Below are 20,367 nucleotides of genomic sequence, written 5' to 3' on the forward strand. Positions count from 1 at the left end.
TTTGGCCATTTAAAGGTGCGGTGGCGCACATTGCTGTCTCGCTCAGACCTCAGCCAAACCAATGTCCCCTTTGTTATTGCTGCCTGCTGTGTGCTCCACAATCTGTGTGAGAGTAAGGGGGAGACCTTTATGGTGGAGTGGGAGGCTGAGGCAAATCACCTGGCCGCTGATTACACGCAGCCAGACACCAGGGCGATTAAAAGAGCACACCAGGAAGTGGTGCGCATCAGAGAAGCTTTGAAAATGAGTTTCATCATGGGCCAGGGTACGGTGTGACTGCTGTGTTTGTTTCCCCTTGATGGACCCCCGCCCTTTGATTGTCTCATTCCCTTTAAACAACCCACCCTCTCCCTTCGATTACAGCTTGCTTAAGGAAATAAAGTCACTATTGTTTAAAAATCATGTATTCTTTATTAATTCATTATAAAAAGAGGGAGAGAACTGACAAGGTATCCCGGGTGTGGTTTGGGAGGAGTATAGGAGGGAAGGAAAAGGCCACTAAAAAAAATTTCAAAGTAATGACAGCCTTTTGGTTGGGCTGTCCATGGGGGTGGAGTGGGCGGGTGCATGGAGCCTCCCCCGACGTGTTCTTACACGTCTGGGTGAGGAGGATATGGAACATAGTGAGGGGGAAGGTGGTTATACAGGGGCTGCAGTGGCACTCTGTGATCCTGCTGCTGTTCCTGAAGCTCCACCAGACGCCGGAACATGTCAGTTTGATCAAGCAGCAGCCCCAGAGTTGCATCCCGCCACCTCTGATCTTCCTGCCGCCTCCTCTCATCTCGAGCGTCCCTCCTGTCCTCACGTTTACTGGCATCTTTCCTGTAATTTGATACCACGTCCTTCCACTCATTCAGATGAGCTCTTTCATTGCGGGTCACTTCCATGATTTCTGAGAACATTTTTCTCGCATCTTTTTTTTCTGCCGCCTTATCTGAAATAGCCTTCGGGATGGAGTAGGGAGGCTTGAAAAATTTGCAGCTGCATGAGGGAGGGAAAAAAGAGAGACAAGTATTTAAAAAGATACATTTTAGAGAACAATGCTTATATTCTTTCACGGTGAACAACACTATTCACCTCACATAGCACATGTGATTTGATTACAAGATCGCATTTTGCATCTTAATATTGAGCGCCTGAGGCTCTGGTGTTAGAGATCTCACAGACGCAGGTCCGGGCAGCAGAATTCGGCTTGCATGCGGCCATGGTAAGCCATTGTCTTCTGCAGCCTTCATATCTCCAGCGCCCTCCTTTACCAGATAGCAAGCAAAGCCCATTCAGTGCTGCTTCTTTCCTATTAACATGCAGCAGCAGAAACCACCACCCCCCATCCAATTCTCTGGGATGATTGCTTTACCCCTCCTCCCACCGCGTGGCTGGTATCATGGAAGATCACTGCTAAATACATCTCCCCTCCCCCCACCGCATGGCTGGTAGCAGGGAAGATCCTTGCTAGCCAAATGCGAAAAAACTCGGTGCCAATCACCCGCCCCCCTTCCCCCTGCTTGGCTACCTGCAAGGAAGAATTTCTTTTAAGCAACAGGCAAACAGCCCAGTAGGAATGGCCATCTCTGTCCCCTTAATTAAATTCTGGAATTTCAACCAGGTTACCATGAATGATATCAGTCTCCTGAGGATAACACAGTGAGACAAAGAACGGATGTTGCTTCAATGCCAGCAAACACCGGGACCATACGCAGCTAGGCTTTGTCATGCGATGATACCAGATTACTTGCTACATGCATGGCGTGCTCAAGGGTCCTACCATGGAGGACGGAATAAGGCTGCCCTGCCCAGAAACCTTCTGCAAAGGCTTTTGGAGTACCTCCAGGAGAGCTTCATGGAGATGTCCCTGGAGGATTTCTGCTCCATCCCCAGACATGTTAACAGACTTTTCCAGTAACTGTACTGTCCGCAAATGGATCCCAAGTCCTCAGGGCAAATTAATCATTAAGAAACGCTTGCTTTTAAACCATGTTTTATATTTACAAAGGTACACTCACCAGAGGTCCCTTCCATGGCTTCATTGTGTGGTATAGTGGCTTGGGAGGGCTGGGAGGGTAATTCCGTCAGGGTGAGAAAAAGCTGTTGGGGAGAATGGAGTGCTGTGTGCTCTCTGCAAGCTCCTCCTCCTCTTCCTCCTCCTCATCTTCCCCGTCCGCAGAATCCTCAGCCATGGCTGAGATTATCACCCCCACCTCGGAATCCATGGACAGAGGTGGGATAGTGTTGGCAGACCCCCCGAGGATTCCATGCAGCTCGGTGTAGAAGCGGCATGTTTTCGGCCCTGCCCCGGACTTTCCGTTTGCTTCTTTGCTTTTCTGGTAGGCTTGTCTGAACTCCTTAACTTTCACATGGCACTGTACTGAGTCCCTGGTGTGGCCTCTCTGCATCATGGCCTTGGAAATTTTTTCAAATGTTTTTTCATTTCATGTTTTGGAACGGAGTTCTGTTAGCACGGAATCCTCTCCCCATACAGCGATCAGACCCAGTACCTCCCGTGTGGTCCATGCTGGAGCTCTTTTTCGATTCTCAGGAGACTGCATTGTTACCTGTGCTGATGAGCTCTGCGTGGTCACCTGCGCTGGTGAGCTCTCCATGCTGGCCAAACAGGAAATGAAATTCAAAAGTTTGCGGGGCTTTTCCTGTCTACCTGGCCAGTGCATCCGAGTTCAGATGGCTTTCCAGAGCAGTCACAATGGTGCACTGTCGGATACCACCCGGAGGCAAATACCGTTGAATTGCGGCCACACTAACCCTAATCCGACATGGCAATTCCGATTTCAGCGCTACTCCCCTCGTTGGGGAGGAATACAGAAATTGGTTTTAAGAGCCCTTTATATCGATATAAAGGGCTTTGTTGTGTGGATGGGTGCAGGGTTAAATCGGTTTAACTCTGCTAAATTCGGTATAAACGCCTAGTGTAAACCAGGCCTGAATGTGTGAAACTGAGAAACAGTTGATCTCACCATTTCAAATAGATAAAAGGACAGTTAGATTCTGTTCTGGATTTTGGGTGAATATTCAGGGAAACAGGGGAATTCTTATATTATCCAAACCAGTTGTTACTAGCATGTAGGAAAAGTACCAGTGAAGATGACAACAAAGATTGATAAACCTGTCTCTTCTGTTAACATTCCCAGGTCCTGATGGAGAGAAAACTTGGCCCAAGAAGTATCCATTTTGTGGAGGAGTATTCCAGTCTCCAATAGATTTTCATAATGATATTCTCCAATATGATACCACTCTCTTACCTTTAGAGCTTGTAGGCTACAATGTGTCCTCCACTGACCACTTTATGTTGACAAATAATGGTCATTCAGGTAAGGAAACCAGATGTGCAGCAAGAGAATTTGAAAGAAAGAGTTACTGGACTTACATTTTATTTCTTATATTATTGGCAGTGATCAACCAAGCCCTTGCAATAGAATACAAACATCTTAGATAACTATCTAAAGAAACTTGTAATTATAAAACACACATCAGTGTACCATAAATATAGCTGTTGCACTTTAGATTAACTTACGCTTGTGAAAAGTTTTTCTTATTAATTTGGTTAAAATATTCAGAAATAGGAACAGAATTTGAAGCTTTGTTTAGAAAAAAGTGAAAAGAAGTCACCCTTAATAGATATTGTAATCAACTGGAAAGATAAAAAGTGGTTCACTGAATTTAAGACAAAAATCAAGCAAACCTGGGAGTTTCAGCAAATGCCTCTACCACTTGAATGAAGATAGAGAACGTCCTTAAATGTGAGACAGAAAGACATATATAACCATTAGGATCACCTTACACACTTGCCTAGCGCTCTCCACTGTAGCGTTAAGACAAGATACCCTACCAACAACAATAGGGATGCGAACAAAGATGAAGCAATCTCTTAAAACTCCAGAATATTTCAATGCCACAAAGTAGAATACTTATAAGCCAGTTCCCCACAATTTTTTCTAGAAACAACTTAAAGACTTACGAACGAGAACAGCAGCAAGGCTCTCCTGCAGCACATCCTTCCCCAGTACTGCCAAAGCGTCAAAAAAATCTGCATTATAAAATACCTCAGACTTCACCCCTTCCCAGCATTCTTTGTTAAAAGGAGCTTGACAGGCAAACCTCTCTTTTCTCACTGTTTCTGTGGGATAAACATGCTCTGTACCATACCTGTAAATAGCCAGGTCCCCCAAGGAACTGTACTGGGACCAGTTCTGTTCAACATATTCATAAATGACCTGGAAAAAGGGGTAAACAGTGAGGTGGCAAAGTTTGCAGATGATACAACGTTACTCAGGATAGTTAAATACAAAGCAGACTGTGAACAATTACAAAGGGATCTCACAAAATTGGGTGACTGGGCAACAAAATGGCAGATGAAATTCATTGTTGTTAATTGCAAAGTAATACACATTGCAAAACATAATCCCAACTATACAAATAAAATGATGGGGTCTAAATTTGTGATTATCACTTAAGAAAGAGATCTTGGAGTCATCGGGGATAGTTTGCTGAAAACTGCTTACACAACTCTCCCATTCAATTCACAAGTCATGTATTAAATTCTACAAGAATATAGGGGGGAAATGTTCTAGACCAGGGATCGGCAACCTATGGCAGGCTGAGGGATGTGCTGGCCACAGCTTCCCACCACCCCCATTGGCCTGGAGTGGTGAACTGTGGTCAGTGAGAGCCACGATCGGCTGAACCTGCGGACACGGCAGGTAAACAAACCGGCCCGGCCCACCACGGTGCTTACCCTGGCGGGCTGTGTGCCAAAGGTTTCCGATCCTTGTTCTTCACTCCCTTAAATTGCTTAGAAAGTTCCAAAGATTGCTAGAAATGATCATCTTCCAGATACTAGAACATACGGCATGTGCTGGATTTTGGGTTAAGAGCCTGAATGTTTTATTCTGCTATTCTAATTCTCTGTATCCAATAAAGTCAGACACACTAGTTCTGTGGACCAAGTGCATCAACACAGCAAATTTAATCTTCTCCCATATTTTTTGGTCTATTTGCAGTAAGAATGAGTCTGTTTCCTACCATGCACATCAGAAACCTCCCTTTCCAATACACTGCAACTCAGCTTCACCTTCACTGGGGAAACAGGAACAAGCCAGAAGGCTCAGAGCACACAGTCAGTGGGAGGCATTTTGCAGCAGAGGTAAGATGGTCTCAAGTCAGAGAAACCTGGAAGGGAAAGTTAGACAGTTCCCACTATTTCAAAGCTAAAATTTGTATAGGCAGTGGTTGATGTATTCACCATTTGTGTATAGGAACATTCTGCCAAAGAAAGCACACAGGCACTAATTTAAGCATTTATGCTCTTAATATTTAATATATCCTATATCAAGATGCTACAAGATGCTCTGGATTGAGGCTGGACTCAGTAAGTGGTATGGCTTTTTTGTTATCGCATGACACTGGGAATCGAAAGATTTGAGTTCTACTCTCAGTACTGACACTGGCTTGCTCTGTAACTTTAAGCAAGTTATGTATTCTCTTGGAACCTCAATAGCTCCACACTGGGGATAGTGATTAGCTCCAACAAGGGTGTTTTGTGAGGCTTAATCTCACTGTTTTGACATGCTTTGTGATAGCTTTTATATAGATGTATCCATCGGACTAAGAATGATTTAGTAGGTCTTTTCCACTTCTACCTTTCCTGATTCTGTCATACTGATTTAGGAATAGATATTGAAAAGCAGCACCAACTGCTAAATCACTGAGAAAGCATTGAATCAAAATGTTTGGCCTTTCAAAATTGATCCAAGTGTTTTGCTTAGAGGTTCGCATACATGTAAACTTAAAATGTTTGTACCATGCATATACTCTAAATTCTGCTGCTTAACACCTATCTATCTAACTGGAGACTAGAGATGATGCAGACCACTGTTTAAGTAACAATGTGTAATTATGCTCTTTGTTGCATGACAAGCTCAAATAGTCTTTGTGCAGTTCTGCTTGGGTTCAATGTAGCAGATGTGGAGGTGCTATGTAATCATTACGTGAATAACATCTGGGTGCTGGTTGGCAACATAAGGTTCTATATAGTTAGATTGGTTTAATAGAATTTCCTGTATAATGTATTAGTCTAGCTTAATAGGGGGCTGTTGGAAAAACAGCAGGGAAGCAACGCAATGGATCTAGATAAGGCATACTCCAAAAATATCTGTGAGGCAATTACAGGAAAATGACCTACTTCCAGGCTCCAATCCGAAGTTGCACTGTTGTTTTGCCAGTTCTGGACACTAACAGATCAAAGAGCTACAAAACAGTTTAAAATTGACACAGTCTCTGAGAAGAGACTGAGTAGCTTGTAAAGGAGTCATTCCCTGAAGCAGTGGGGAGAAATGTTTGGTGAGTTATGGGAAGAAACCATCACACAAACTATAGGTGTCTTTGGGTGCCTGTAAGATGCTTACACCTACCAGCATCCTGACTGCTCAGATAGGCAGGCACCTGGTAAACTAGATGTGTGCATAATCTGTTATTGTTTTAAGATTTTTTTCCCCTGCAATGGTTTTGTTCTAAATAAATAATGCTTGGCTTTAAGATGGCTGTCTGATTACCGGATACCACCGTCAGTGTTCTTGGCATTAACAGACCTGCAGCTATGAACTATAAAACAGGCCTGCTGAGGTAATCGCAGTTAGCACCTGGGAATGGCAGTCCAAGGCCTGATCTGAGAGTGGGAGAATTGCATGAACCCACCCGAAGAGCGTTGATGGCTTGAGGTCTGAGAGAGGGTGCATTTGCACAGACCAGGAGGGGTCTGTAACAGTGACAATCAGTTCTAAATGCATACAGCACAATTCATGGAAATCTATTTTAGTAATCAACACTGATTTAGCAATGAATAATTATATGCTCAATTTATTCAATTTATAATCCCAGAGTAATTACAAGTCTATCTGAAATTGAAGTAGGATTAAAGGTACAATTCTAGGCTAAGGACAATACCCATAGCCTTTGCTGAAGCTATTAGAAAGGCCATTTCTTTCTCACAGGCATACTCCAAAAGTGAAGACTTCCCCTTCTGTAGTGGCTATGGAAAGGGGTTCTGTGCAGTTCAAATATTTTTCAGAATAAGTTTGTCTGTTACCTTATATCCCTGCTCTACACACACCAAGTCATTGCAAGGGTGAAGTTGGAGAAATCCAGTCAAACATAATTCATTAATGAAAGCTCATTCGGTTGGACGTATATAAAAGTTAGCTGGTTATGGAGACTTGTTTCTAAAAGGAATTTAACCTTCCAATTTCCGAGACACAACTATACCTCAGTATTTTTACTTGCATTCCTAAATTTAAATTCAGGAGTGCTAGATTGTTTGGTATCTTTGCCTACTCTATTCAATATAGGTTCTTATACCATGCTCATTACTGTAACAGCTGATCACTTTACAGCAGTGCATTAAGCAATGTGACCAACCTCTCATGTGTGATTTGTTCTCTCATACGCTCCACATGGGAAGACTTGTATGTACAATGCAGTGCTTTGTCTTGGTAGGTTTTTTGTTGTTGTCAGAGTGAGGAGTTAATGCCTATCTCAGGCCACTTCATTCATATGCTAATTCATAAGACTTCTACCAGGAAATTTTCTGGTTTGTAATAAATGGCTTTGGGACAGGCACAGAACAATGCTGTTTGCCCCTAGAGTGGACAGGAGGAGATATGAGGCCAGAATCCTCTCACACTAGCACCAGTGTGACTCAAGATTAACTCCATTGACTTCAATAGAATTCCTCTGGATTTATATTGCTGCAAAAGAAAAGAAAAATCTGGCTCATAGCCAACTACAAGTTAGGTGCATAGTTTAATAACTGCCTATTTCCTACATGTAGTAACCAAGGGTGTAGCCACTCTCGTTTTGGCTTAATTCACACACTTTAACATGAAATCACTGCACAGCTGGTGACTTGCTCAGCTATCCAAGATTATATCAGAGAGCCAAACCACAATATTATCCAATTAACACACTAAAAGCTCATGTTAAGCAAGTTAAGGTACATAGCAAAACCCAGGGGAAAGCTTAGTAAGTCAGGCTTCCATCAGAGAATTCCGAATGCTCATCTGATGTTTTAGTGGAAAACTTGCAGATTGTTAAAGCGTTATCCATCAAGCAAGACCAAACCAAGCATCAGCTTCCAGAACATGATTTTGTTAATACTAATAATCTTTAATTGATAGGTACCTATACATGAGGTCTCTGGGAATCTTAGCAACAATAAACTGAGCTCACTATTTACACTAAATTCTTGACTCTCTTTTGAAAACAGTAAGCATATCAAAATTCAGTATTAGATTTCTATGTTCCCGAATCACTGTGAACTGAGAGACTAAGTACTGTCACTTGTCATGCACTTGCTCTCTCTTGCAAATTACTACGTGAGTGCCTGATCTGAATCATTAGAATTTTTCCATCTACTTTAATGGTACAAAAATAGGTCCAAAACCTTTTTTGCAACTGTTTTAAAAAGTGATTATAAAAAAATCAGAATATTTGTTAAACATGGGTATTTAGAGGACTTAATTTTAAATGCCTTTCTCTTCCATGTCCCTTTTGTAGTTCTCCAATAAGCACAAATAACAGTGCTGTTGGTAGACCCCATTCCAGCTGTGTAACTAAGTCTCTCTTGCAGCCTATTTATTTATATTTCCACACTGACAGCTTCAGTTTCATCCTGTTAACATTTCTTGTTCAAAATATTTAACTTTACAAGGCAGTTCTAAAACTGTTCTATTTCTGATGACAAAGAATCACAGGCCAGGTGTTTTAATGTAATTAAAGTACAATAAAAAAAATCAGAGTGAATTTTTATGCATGATTGATGTGCATGTAAGTATGTTCACCTGGCCATTTCAAGTTTGGTCTGGGATTATTTTAAAATGACTTGGCCTCTCCATGACCAATCTCGGGGTCACTATGAGGCATAGACGCCACAGGCCCATGCCGAAGGCAGTAATTTCTGGCACTGTGTGATTAGATCACAATCTCATCTTTAATTTAAATGAAAGAAAATTTCTAGTCCTCGTGGTCACAAAGAAAATCTTGAAAATGTAATCCAGGGTAACTGATGCAGTGACATCTGCCTGAGTCTGCAGGCAGTCTGAAACAATAGCTCTTAAAGGGGTAAACTGTACCATGAGTCTCAATGGGGGTTAACCCCAAGAGCCGCTGCTCTGGTTCCCACCAAATCCACCCCAGCAGAGGACTGTGCAACAGGAGAAGAGCACAGGGGGCCCATCATACCCACCCAAGAAGATACACCTTGATTACTGTGGCAAGTACTTGGGGTGGGTAGAACACCTACTATTGTCTCTGCCTCTCTGTGGAGGAGAGGGTATCCCCGCCAATCATGAGTGAAAGAAGGCAGCACCATAACACTGCCTTTGCTTCTCTGAAAGGGAAAAGGGCCTCCTGCCACTGCTAAAGGGAAAGGTGCTGGGAGGCCTTATGTTGTGGTGTCTAGAGCCCTGGATTGTATTATGACAACAGAAATGCTACCATGAGCCAGAGGTGATTATACCATTACTTCTCCCTCTTTGTAGCTACATATTGTACATTACAACTCTGACAAATATCCCGATGTAACAGCAGCAATAGACAAATCAGATGGGCTAGCAGTTTTGGCTATTCTCATTGAGGTAAGATGCCTGCCTTGTGCTTTTTTCATGTTTAATAATGCTATAATTAAAGCATCTGTAAGCTTTAAGTACAATGAGATGACTAGGATTAACTTGGAGACCATCAATATTGGCATGTCTGACTATATGGTCTCTCTCTTCCACTCCACCTACACACACATATAGGGTCAGATTCTGCTCTCAGTTATATTTCTGTGAACTAGGTGTATAGTGCAGGAGAAAAGACTAAATATTTTCTCATATTTTAAAATGAAATAACATCAGGCATATTCATATCCTTTTGAATTTGCTTTCTACAGACTAAGGAGCAAATGAGTTTCTCACAAATGATAGTAGAAAGTGGAGATCAAGTCTGCACATTTGAATATTCCCAGATAGTAACGGCTGTTGTACATGTAGCACAGAACACTGTTTAACACAGCAGGGGTCACCAGGCAGAACCCTGGCACAGGTAATTAATTATAGAAGACTAGGATGTGACCCTACCCTTCACAACTAGTACTTCACAGGCACACAGTTCCTTTGTATCGATGAAACTGGTGGTGACAAAAAAATTATGAGACAAGTAAATTAGTGCACTTTTCAACACAGCAGGGGGACAGATTTCCACACCTAACCCTGACACAGAGGCAATTAAATAACCCAGTCAGCAATCTGATGGAACCTCCTGTAACTCTGTCAGGCAAACATTTCCAATTACTTTGTGTAAATGTGACCAAAAAAGGCGAGCTATAAACTCAGCACTGAGCTAATGAACTTCACAGTAGAGCGGATTGGAAAATGTGTTTTCCCCCGACGAACATTTTGATTTTTTGTCAACAAAACTGAAAACCCAAAAACTTTCAGTTTTCCATTGAAAACCTGAAAGTGTTCAAGGAATGCAGACACTTTCTGAGAAAAGTTTTGTTTCTTTGAAAACCCAACTATCTGTCAGAAGGCTTCTGGTTTTTCTACAAAATGCTTATTATATAATGCTGCTTAAAAATCAAATAAGGACATCTCCAAATTTGACATTATTTATTTATTTCCATCTGACAACTTCAGAAACATGGTGGCTTTCAAAACTGAATTTAGGACACAATTTTTTCTGGTTGCCAGATGAGTTGCTGAGAATGAGCTCCAAATTATTAAAAAAACAGGCACTGATTAGAAGTTATAGCAGCCAATCTCTTATTGGATATTAGAGGTATGACCCTCACCACTGGTCCTGCCCTTTTAACAGTGTCATTCTTTATTTTGAATTGCAAGCAGCAGACTAACGATTTCTGTTTGGCAACAGAGAACCCAAAACATGCTACCTATGGCTATGACTAGAAACCCATGCATGATCTGAGCAGCCTGTCAGTGTAGAATTAGGATGTATAAAGTTCTCAAAGGAAACAGGCTTCCATTTGTTTGCACAGCAGGCTAGCCACTAAAAGGCTACCTGTTTTTCCAAACACACACAATAAGGTGTGTTATAGAATAAAGAATGTAGGCTTCATCTAAAACCTTCCTGGTCTGAAGTCTTCTGCTCCATAATGCAGTTCTGCAGTAAAGGACCAACCCTGGCTATATAAAGGATTGCAAGATAAGACCTAAGAGGTTATATTTTTTGAAGAATCATGTGGCGTTTCAGCTAATGAGAGTTGTGCAGCTATACACCTTGGAAATTTATCCTACAGTCAGATATTACTGGTCACTTAGTTTAAGACTACTGTTATTCATTGAGTCCTAGGGCAGAATGGACTATTATATCATCTCGTCTGACCTCCTGTTTGTAACAGACCTTTAAATTTTACCCAGTTATTCTGTAATCATTAGTATACAACTCAATTTACTTAACACATACAATAATCATTGAACTGATTTAATGCAAAATATTTCTCCTTGAACACTTCAGTTATTTAAGGTTTTTAAATTTCTAATTCATCATACTGCATAATGATAAGCCATAACTGATAAGCCATAATTATGACAATTTAATATTGTGTAGTGTGATAAAGAAATCAAATACCCCCAGGCTGCAGCTTATTATTTTAGAGAGTAAGAGTGTATTGAAAGAGAGAGGAAGGAGGGGACAGACTAAACAAAACTATCCCAGGGCACAGCCTTAATTTCTACATCAGCCTACGTTATTACATCAGTATTGGTGTTGTTGGATGGAAAATTTCACTAAAAGATGACACTGTCAATCAAATATTAAACATCAGTTGTCTGAAAAATTTAAGACTATGCATACAGAGTCCTGATTACTTGGACAGCTGTTAACAGTCTATTTTTTACAGATAGGCCCATTCAATCCATCCTATGAAAAGATCTTCAGTCATTTCCAGAACGTGAAATACAAAGGTGAGTGGCTGTTGTATGCAAAAGATCAACAGTGGCTGAATGTATCAGAACCTTATCATTGATGGGACTCATGCAGGGCATGTCATGCTTTTGTCAAAACTGCTTCAGAACGGTTCCAAGTACAGTGCACTCCTGTTAAGGGCATCATACAGCTAGCTTTAGGTAAACTTCTGTGCATTAGTATCACATGTTCCTAACTGGGTTGTATGACTTGCATATGCTGTTACTTTGGTTACTTGCCACTCAATTTAGTATGCAGATAGCTGATTTATGCAAATAATGATCACTGGTGTGCTCACTCCCAGAAAGCAAATGGTCAGAACTCACCAGATTTTTTCCTCAGGTATCTTTTTTAAAAAAGCTGTTGGTGGATGCAGTAAAATTCAGACAATGTTGACAAGATGTATAGAAACACTTGGTGTTGACAAGAAGTTCTTCAGCGTAGTGGCAAAACACGCTCAAACCATTATGAATAGCAGACAGAGAATTTCAAACCCAAGTCCTCTACACATAGGTCTACACTGTGGTTGGAGGTGTGATTGCAGCATGCTTTGGTATATCCATGCTAGCTTTAATCTAGCTACCACAGCTAAAAATAGCAGTGAAGATGCGGCAGCATGAGCTTCAGTGCAGGTTAGCAACTTGAGTACATACTCAGGCTCCTTGGTGTACTTGTACAGCATGGTGCTGAAGCCTGCACAGGCATGTCCTCTCTGCTAGTTTTAGCTATGCTAGCTAAATTAAAGCTAGCACAAATACACCTATCGAAGCTGCAATCACACCTCTGACTGCAGTGTAGACAACCTCTAAATGTCTAATATTTGGTAGTTGCCTGCACTGCTTATAAAAAATTCATCCAGTAGTGCTCCTGAGCAGAGTGCACTCAATAGTAAAGAGCAACTTTCCTCATTAATCACAACCCTGGTTTGGTGTCCAGGTGTAACATGTCAGACTTGTATAAGAACAAATTTAGAAGTGGTTTAATGAATTACATTTCTATATTAAATTGAGTCTAGCATCTATCAAAGTACATTTTTTTTCTTTTCCATTGAGCTCAGAATGCTTGCTGAAAACAAATTTGCCCTACTGGGACTCACCTACGCAGAGAAATACAGCAAACCAATGCAGTCCAGTAGAAAGTCATGATGTTGCAAAGTAGATTAGCACTGAGAGAACTGTGATTAATAATACGGAATTAACATGGATTCTCTCTTTCAGACCAGGTAGCTCTAGTCCCAGGTTTTGACATCCAAGAACTGCTTCCTGACCAACTGGATGAGTATTATCGCTATGAAGGATCCCTGACCACTCCTCCTTGTTACCCTAGTGTTCTCTGGACAGTTTTCCGACACCCGGTAAAAGTTTCACAAGAACAGGCAAGTTTAAGTAAAACGGATATTTTCTTATTTAGCCTGTCATTGTAGCCTAAAGTCTGATATTAAATTAAATACTAATAAATTAATCTGTTTGGTGTTTATTAAGGAATGTTAAATTTGTATTTTCATTTCCTGGATTCCAGATAGGAGGTTTTCCATAAGGTCTCTGTGACAAAGCTCTGTCCTTGTCTCCGTGGGTCCTGCATTTCCTGGTGGATTTTCCTAGACTCAGAGGCTCACTGTGACCTTCCCCATAACTCTTCTCTCTCTAGAGATAAGGGTCACAGTCTACTGAGCCATTTTCATCATAAGCCAGCGAGGGAGGTGAGGAGAAGCAACCCCCCCTCACACGTCTCTATTGTCTCCCAGTCTCAGTAATTTATCAGTAATAAAGGAGGGAAGCCCAGGCCCGCCCTCTACTCCAGGCTCCAGCCCAGGGACCCAAATAATATCAGCTATGGTAGCTGACCTTTTAGGAATAGGATACATACAATTCCCTGGGCCACTTCCCCACAGCAGCCCCCACTTCCTCATGCTCCACTTCACCCTTACCTCAGGGCCTCCTTCCTTGTGACTAATATGGTGTGTACAGCTCAGTCTCTCCTACAGCGCAACTTCTTCTCAGCTCCTGACATGCGCACATAGGTGCCAACTTTCTTGGGCGCGGGTGGGTCCCCACACCCCCACGACCAAACTCCACCCTTTCTGTGCCTCTGTCCCTGCCCCCATTCCAACCCCATCCCCAAAGACCCCACCCTAACTCTGCCCCCCCACCCCCTATTGGATCCCTTCCCCAAATCCCCGCCCCAGCCCTGCCTCTTCCCCCAGTGCACTGCATTCCCCCTCCTCTGCACTCCCTCCCTGCACCGTGAATCAGCTGTTTCATGGCACAAGCACTGGGAGGGAGGGAGGGAGAAGCAGGATGCAGCAGCGCACTCGCTGAGGAGGTAGAGGTAAGCTGGAGTCGGGGGGGATGAGGTGGGGAGTTGTCGGTGGGTGCTGAGCACCCACCAATTTTTTTCCATGGGTGCTCCAGCCCCGGAGCACCCACGGAGTCGGCGCCTATGCATGCACGCCCACCTGACTGGGACACTTTTAACAAGTTTCAGCCAGCCCCTGATAGATTTCAGGTGTCCCAATCAACCTAATGTCCTCCTTGCCTTCTAGAAAGCTCTTAATTGACCTGGAGCAGCTGCCATTTACTTATCCCGGTGCCAGGGATTTGTTTAGCCTGGGGCGAATATATCTAACTCCCACTACTTTTCTATAGCCCCATCACAGTCTCATAAAACTAAAAGGTGTGATTATTAAAATTAATCTTGGAGTGGGAAAAATAAAATTATTTAATCTCTTTGATCCATCATACTTTGTTTGCTATTGACATGCAAAGACCCCACCTTAACAGGATCTTTATTTTTGTGCCCACAGCTTTGTGGATAAAAATAACTGGTGATGCAGTTTATGGTCACCTGAACTTCCAAGTACCTGACTGCCCCTGAAAATTAGATACAGGACACCTTAATTGTGTCTGCTAACCATCATAGGTGAAAAGTTTCACCCACAGTTAAACAGACACACAGAGAGAGATTTATGTTTGAAACTTGTAGTCAATTCCTTTGCTTCAGCACTTGCTCTCTACATGCATCTTTCACAAATTGCTAATCCAATCCTATGTAACAGTAACATCCAGATAGGAACAACTTCTAGCTTTGATTTTGGTTTCACAAAACCAAAGCCTAACTGGCGATGGGTTATTTGGCAAAACGAAAGCTACCCTGGTTTTTACCCACGTCTAGTCTTCATGTGCACATCTTAGAAACTAATTAAGTTTTTTCCCCCCTCTCAGGTCATCAACTGATAAACTAGCAGGAAAAGAGAAGAAACATGTTCTATACTGAGTTATATAACCCCCAAACACCAGCTTCTTCTGACCCACATCAGGTGGAAAGAGTTTAGCTAGTAACTTACAAATAAGAAATCCCAAGTGTTTTATCACAGAAATCTATATGACCAAGTTAGCAGCTGCACTCCTTTTGGTGAGAATTCATTTCTATGAAGCTCACCACTGCGTGTGCATTCCTTACCTTACCAAAATATCCACCTTATTAAGATTACTTCTATTACTTGCTTCAGACTTGGACTGTTTGCGCTAATATTTCAACCACTCCTTCATGGAAGGAAACTTTCCCTCAATAATAATTATTGTTTTCTACGCTAGTCCTTTTATTAACTTAGAATCAGACCCACTCATGTGTTACCTATTCCATTCCAGGTCAAACAGCAGGAACGAATGGGATTGGGTACTTTTGTGGGTGTTTTGCATACACAGATATCTATTTGCTATGTTTTGAGGTTTAAGAAAAACAAGCAGAGAACAAGTCTACAAACAGTCCTAATGGAACAAGGGCTTCCTCTTCCCCATTTTCCTGACAGCTATATATCAATTATTAGGGTTACTCTAACATAATTAAATTAGGTTCCTATATGGACATGGAGAAACAGCCTTTTAGACAATTGAGGTCACACTGTTTTGCACATCAAATTATATTTGGCATAAGTGCTGGAACTAAGGGTCCTGCCAATTGCATCCCCTGGCTTGAAATGGTTTCCATTATATCCAGGGTTTACAGTTTGGTTCAATGGCTCTCAGCACCCCATTATGAAAATTGTTCCAGCACACCTGACATTTGGGCTTACACAGCACGTTGCGTTGGTAGCTACTGCCTAACTGAACCTAACTCCTTCATCCATCTCTGTGTGTTGAAATAGTCCCTCTTTGGATGGAATTGATTCTCAGTGTCATTTCAGCATAAGATGATGTCTAAACATACCCACCTTGCATTCTCTATACACTGGATGCTGAATTGTATGCTTTGTCCCTAGCTGCTGGCACTGGAAACAGCTTTGTACTGCACACAACCCAATGATCCCGCACCCCTGGAAATGGTTAATAACTTCAGGCACATTCAGGAGTTTGATGAAAGGCTGGTTTCTGTCTCCTTCCGTCAAGGTAAGTAAAATAAATGCCTGTGTAAAGAAACAGTAAATAGTTATGCAAGTGGATTTGGAATACTAAGTGCCTATAGCATTGCTTTGATTTATTCAGGCACAAAGGGATCAGTAGGAGTTTTCACACAGTATCATTTCCCCTTACATTGCTGTCTCCCCTTTTCTCCTCTTAAAATTTCTTACATGAGCAATTGTGTGAGAATAAGGTGAATACAACGTTCTATTTGTCACCCATTAGGATCAAGTGAGCAGAACCCACTCAGTCATTATCCTTTGATCTTGGAGAGTAGAGTGAGGAAGATCGGGCAGGGGAAAGTGTGTTGGGGAGCCTCAGCCCTTCTTGTCATGTTCAGTGAGAGAAGAAATTTTTGATATTATTTACACTAGACCATTTTTCTCTCTAATTTTGAATCTTTTAGTTCCAGTCACTATTTTAAGTGGCATTATAATCACATATAATCAGTTCCATGTTTCCAAATTTTCCTCATTTTAATTAGCCTAAGTTTTATCAATTAACTCTAATTATCCATAATCCATAGCTGCACTGCAGCCCCACATCTCTAGTAAGTTGAAGTCTAAAGACACAATTGGTTTAAAGTATTTATTATGTAGTGCTACATAATGACAATTGTGTATGAGGGGGTTTTGCATAAATGCCTGCACCTTTGATGATGAGCTTTCCTGCATATCAGTATGGTTTACTTGGAGTATTTGTGTAAAATGAACTGATGAATGAATGAAATGATCAATGTGTGGCTCTGAAATCTATCAAAACCATTAAGTGGCCTATCACTGAGTTGTACAAAGCCCTTGGAATGCTGGCACATTCAATCCATAGCTTCGGCAGATGGGTCTAAGTCAAATACTAAACATCTTCAGACAGATTGCAGAAATTTAAAACAATCCAGCCAAACAGTCAGTCTGTAGATTAATAAAGGCACATATTAGTGTATCCATTACAAAATCTTCAATCAACTGTATCTGCTTGTTATTCCACTTTTAGTCAAATGAACAAAACACAGGTAGGAAATTGTGTCCCCCTCAGGAAATTGACCAGACTAGCTATCCTGGAATAAACTATTCTGCAATAGAATCCACAGGGGGAACTCTGTTCTGGAATAATTCACTTTATTCAAGAATAATTAGTCCAGAATAACTATTCTGGTCAATTTCCCCCATGTAGACAAGCCCCTAAATATACATACAACTACAAAACACATATGAAATATAGAGATGAGTCCAAACAAATATCAGATTAAAAACTCCTCCCAAATTGGGGGTAGTTTGGCTCCAGATCTGATCATATCTAGCCCCTTCCTCTAATGGGCTGCATCAAAACTCTGGCTCCAAAAACCATGGGGCTTTGGAAGGGTTTAGAATCCAAACCCATAAATGCATGAAAATTTCCTCACTGGCCCTAATCTCTACAATGGGCTAAAGCAAAGCTCTAAACTTTGGGGTGTATGAAATCCAGATGAGGCTCCAGATTTCAGTGTTGTGGCTTGGACCCACTTCTACTCAAATGTGCATTTAAAACCTCTGTGAACAACATCTTTATCCCTTTAATACACACTATATGGGAGTAAAACACTACCACAAAGCCTTCTATTAAATGTGTAAATGCCTTTTTCTGAACTATTGCTTATAACCTAGACAGTAATATTTTCAATAGACAAATCAATTTCCTTGTTCTTTAAGCACATTTTTTCTGATCAGTTCTAATATTCATTTAACTAGGCATTCTTTTATACTTATATTGGAGGGAAAAAAAACTACAATACAGAGCAGGCTGGATGTATTATAGTTAAATAGCAAGGTATATCTTCCCAGTTTTGTGATATTTTCCAGGAATACATTAAATTCCCACACCTTGCGTTCTCCAATGCTTCAATGTCAAAGGCTACTTTGCCTTCTTATACTACAGTGTCTCCTGATTTCTAATTAATTAATCACTCTTGCTGGGAACTATGAAATAGTTGCCTCTCAGGGAAAGCCCTTATGGAGCAGATGCATTTGAAAAGGTCAGAGTGGCGTTTTGGTGCTAACGGCAATTCAGGGAACTTTCAAAAGTGCCTTTAAACTAAATCAGGGATTTAATATATCTCGGGTTCACTTAGGTCTCATTTCTGTGCATATAGAAGTCAACTATTTTCTCTTGCAGCACTTGAGGAGAGACAGTGGTTTAAGAACAGATGTCTCACCTCCTTACATTTTTGGTATGTGTATGAGTAAAATGTATCTAGAGTTAACAGATGTTAATGGTGAAGGGGAATCAGTTTTACACTTGATGAAAGAGGTCAGTATGACACTTTGCATTTATTTAGCACCTTTTACCCCAAGTTCTCAAGGCATTTCACAGCCCCCTGGAGGCACATTCATTATCTCCAGTTTACAGATGGGGAAATTGAGGAAGAGGAAGACTTTCTCAACGTTTTACAGGAAGTCAGTTCCAGAGTGGGACAGAACCCAGGAGTACTGGCTCCCAGCCTTCTTTGAACCATTAGATAACACACCTGCCCTGTCAATAAAATAAAATGCTCGATGACTGCACTTCTACAAATATATAAAACTTTCAAGAGTCTTGAATCTAACTCAGTTAGTAGTTAACAATTAGAAAACAACTGTCTTCTGCTTTTTCCCATCTTTATTAACAGAAGGGATAAAACGTCTCAAACAGTACAAACTTAAATCCCAGTCTTTGGGGCCCAAGCGCAAGTAAAAAAACCAAAACCGCCCATACACGAATAAACCTAAGTTACTGCAAGGACAGTTCTGTGATTTTGACTATAAAGAATGAATCTGAAGTCCACTCAGTTTTAAGTGCCTAGCTTTAGAAATGATGTTCATTTTATAGTCCTGAAGCTTTAAAATTCCACCCCACAGAGTGAGTTATATTGAATAACAGTGAGTTGCTGAAAAGGAGACACTCTTCTACATATCCGATGGAATGTTGACGCTCCAGACAACTGTAAACATATTTAGTGTACCTGAAACATTTCAACCTTTTCTATAATGCTCTTATTTCACTGGGCATTAGATTTAGATCTACATTGTAAAAACACTTAAATCCAGATTGACTGACCATTCCTCAAACCAATAAGGGCCAGTTTCCTGTTGAAGTTAGTAGAGCTGTGCTGATTTACACCAGCTGAGAATCTGGCACTAAATGTTACTAATAGCTGGAATTCACAAAAAGCTAAGATAGCTATTTTTTCTGACAGGTGAGGTTCATAATTCTCTTCACAGACAAAAAAATTAGGGTCTCTAGCTATTTTGAGACAATAGGGGGAATGGAGTGACTTTTCTATACTTGAGTTTTTTTGCAATAGGTCAAAATATTTGTAAATAAACTAAGGTTTGAACCATAATTTGTTCTTGCAGTGCATTACGGGCAGCTATCCCAGCATGCAAGTGACTGCAACATGCTTTTCAAATGGAGTGGGGTGGGGTGGAGTGTGAGAGGGAGTGTACTGTGTGTATGTGGGGGCAGGAGCGCAGACAACCTTTTTGGTGCCCTAGGCAGTGGAAGGTCCTGCCCCCAAAATGGCACCCCTGACGGAGGCAGCGGAAAGTACCGCCCTGAAATACCGCTGACGACCGTGGTGGCTGAACATCCGGCTGCCACGGTCACTGCCCCCCAAATGTCAGAGCCTTAGGCGACCGTCTAGATCACCTAATGGGTTGCGCTGGCCCTGTGTGGGGGGAGAGAGAGTGGGGTTTTGGGGTGCCGAGAGTGTGTCAGCATGCTGTCTTGTAAGTTCACACCCCCCTCTTCTGCACCTCTCTCTCACTCACCAAAGCAAACAGTAAATGATAGTGCTGGTGAGCTGATAAGCTGGAGCTGATAAGCAGCCAGGCTTCTCCAAAACAGAGCTTTGAAAGGGCATTTTCACATTCCTGCAGCCAATTTCACAACAATGACAAGAGTGGCCACTTGACTTAAGGGGATTATGGGACATTTCCAAAGGTTGATCATAGTGCAGTAATGCAACACCTCGTTCACACTGGGG

At 41.6% G+C, this 20,367-nt stretch overlaps 1 protein-coding gene across 1 annotated transcript in view; it reads left to right on the forward strand.

Moving 5' to 3' along the window:
• Positions 1 to 2,208: 2,208 nt before the first annotated feature.
• Positions 2,209 to 20,367, forward strand: part of CA12 (carbonic anhydrase 12) — a 30,932-nt gene continuing 12,773 nt past the window's right edge. The window contains exons 1-7 of the mRNA XM_050968714.1: positions 2,209 to 2,228; positions 3,109 to 3,323; positions 5,013 to 5,155; positions 9,546 to 9,641; positions 11,909 to 11,972; positions 13,191 to 13,348; positions 16,232 to 16,358. Of these exons, the coding sequence (XP_050824671.1) occupies positions 2,209 to 2,228; positions 3,109 to 3,323; positions 5,013 to 5,155; positions 9,546 to 9,641; positions 11,909 to 11,972; positions 13,191 to 13,348; positions 16,232 to 16,358 (823 nt within the window). The remainder of the gene's footprint in view (positions 2,229 to 3,108; positions 3,324 to 5,012; positions 5,156 to 9,545; positions 9,642 to 11,908; positions 11,973 to 13,190; positions 13,349 to 16,231; positions 16,359 to 20,367) is intronic.

Source organism: Gopherus flavomarginatus, chromosome 9, assembly GCF_025201925.1.
Source record: "Gopherus flavomarginatus isolate rGopFla2 chromosome 9, rGopFla2.mat.asm, whole genome shotgun sequence".
NCBI classification, from domain to species: domain Eukaryota; kingdom Metazoa; phylum Chordata; order Testudines; family Testudinidae; genus Gopherus; species Gopherus flavomarginatus.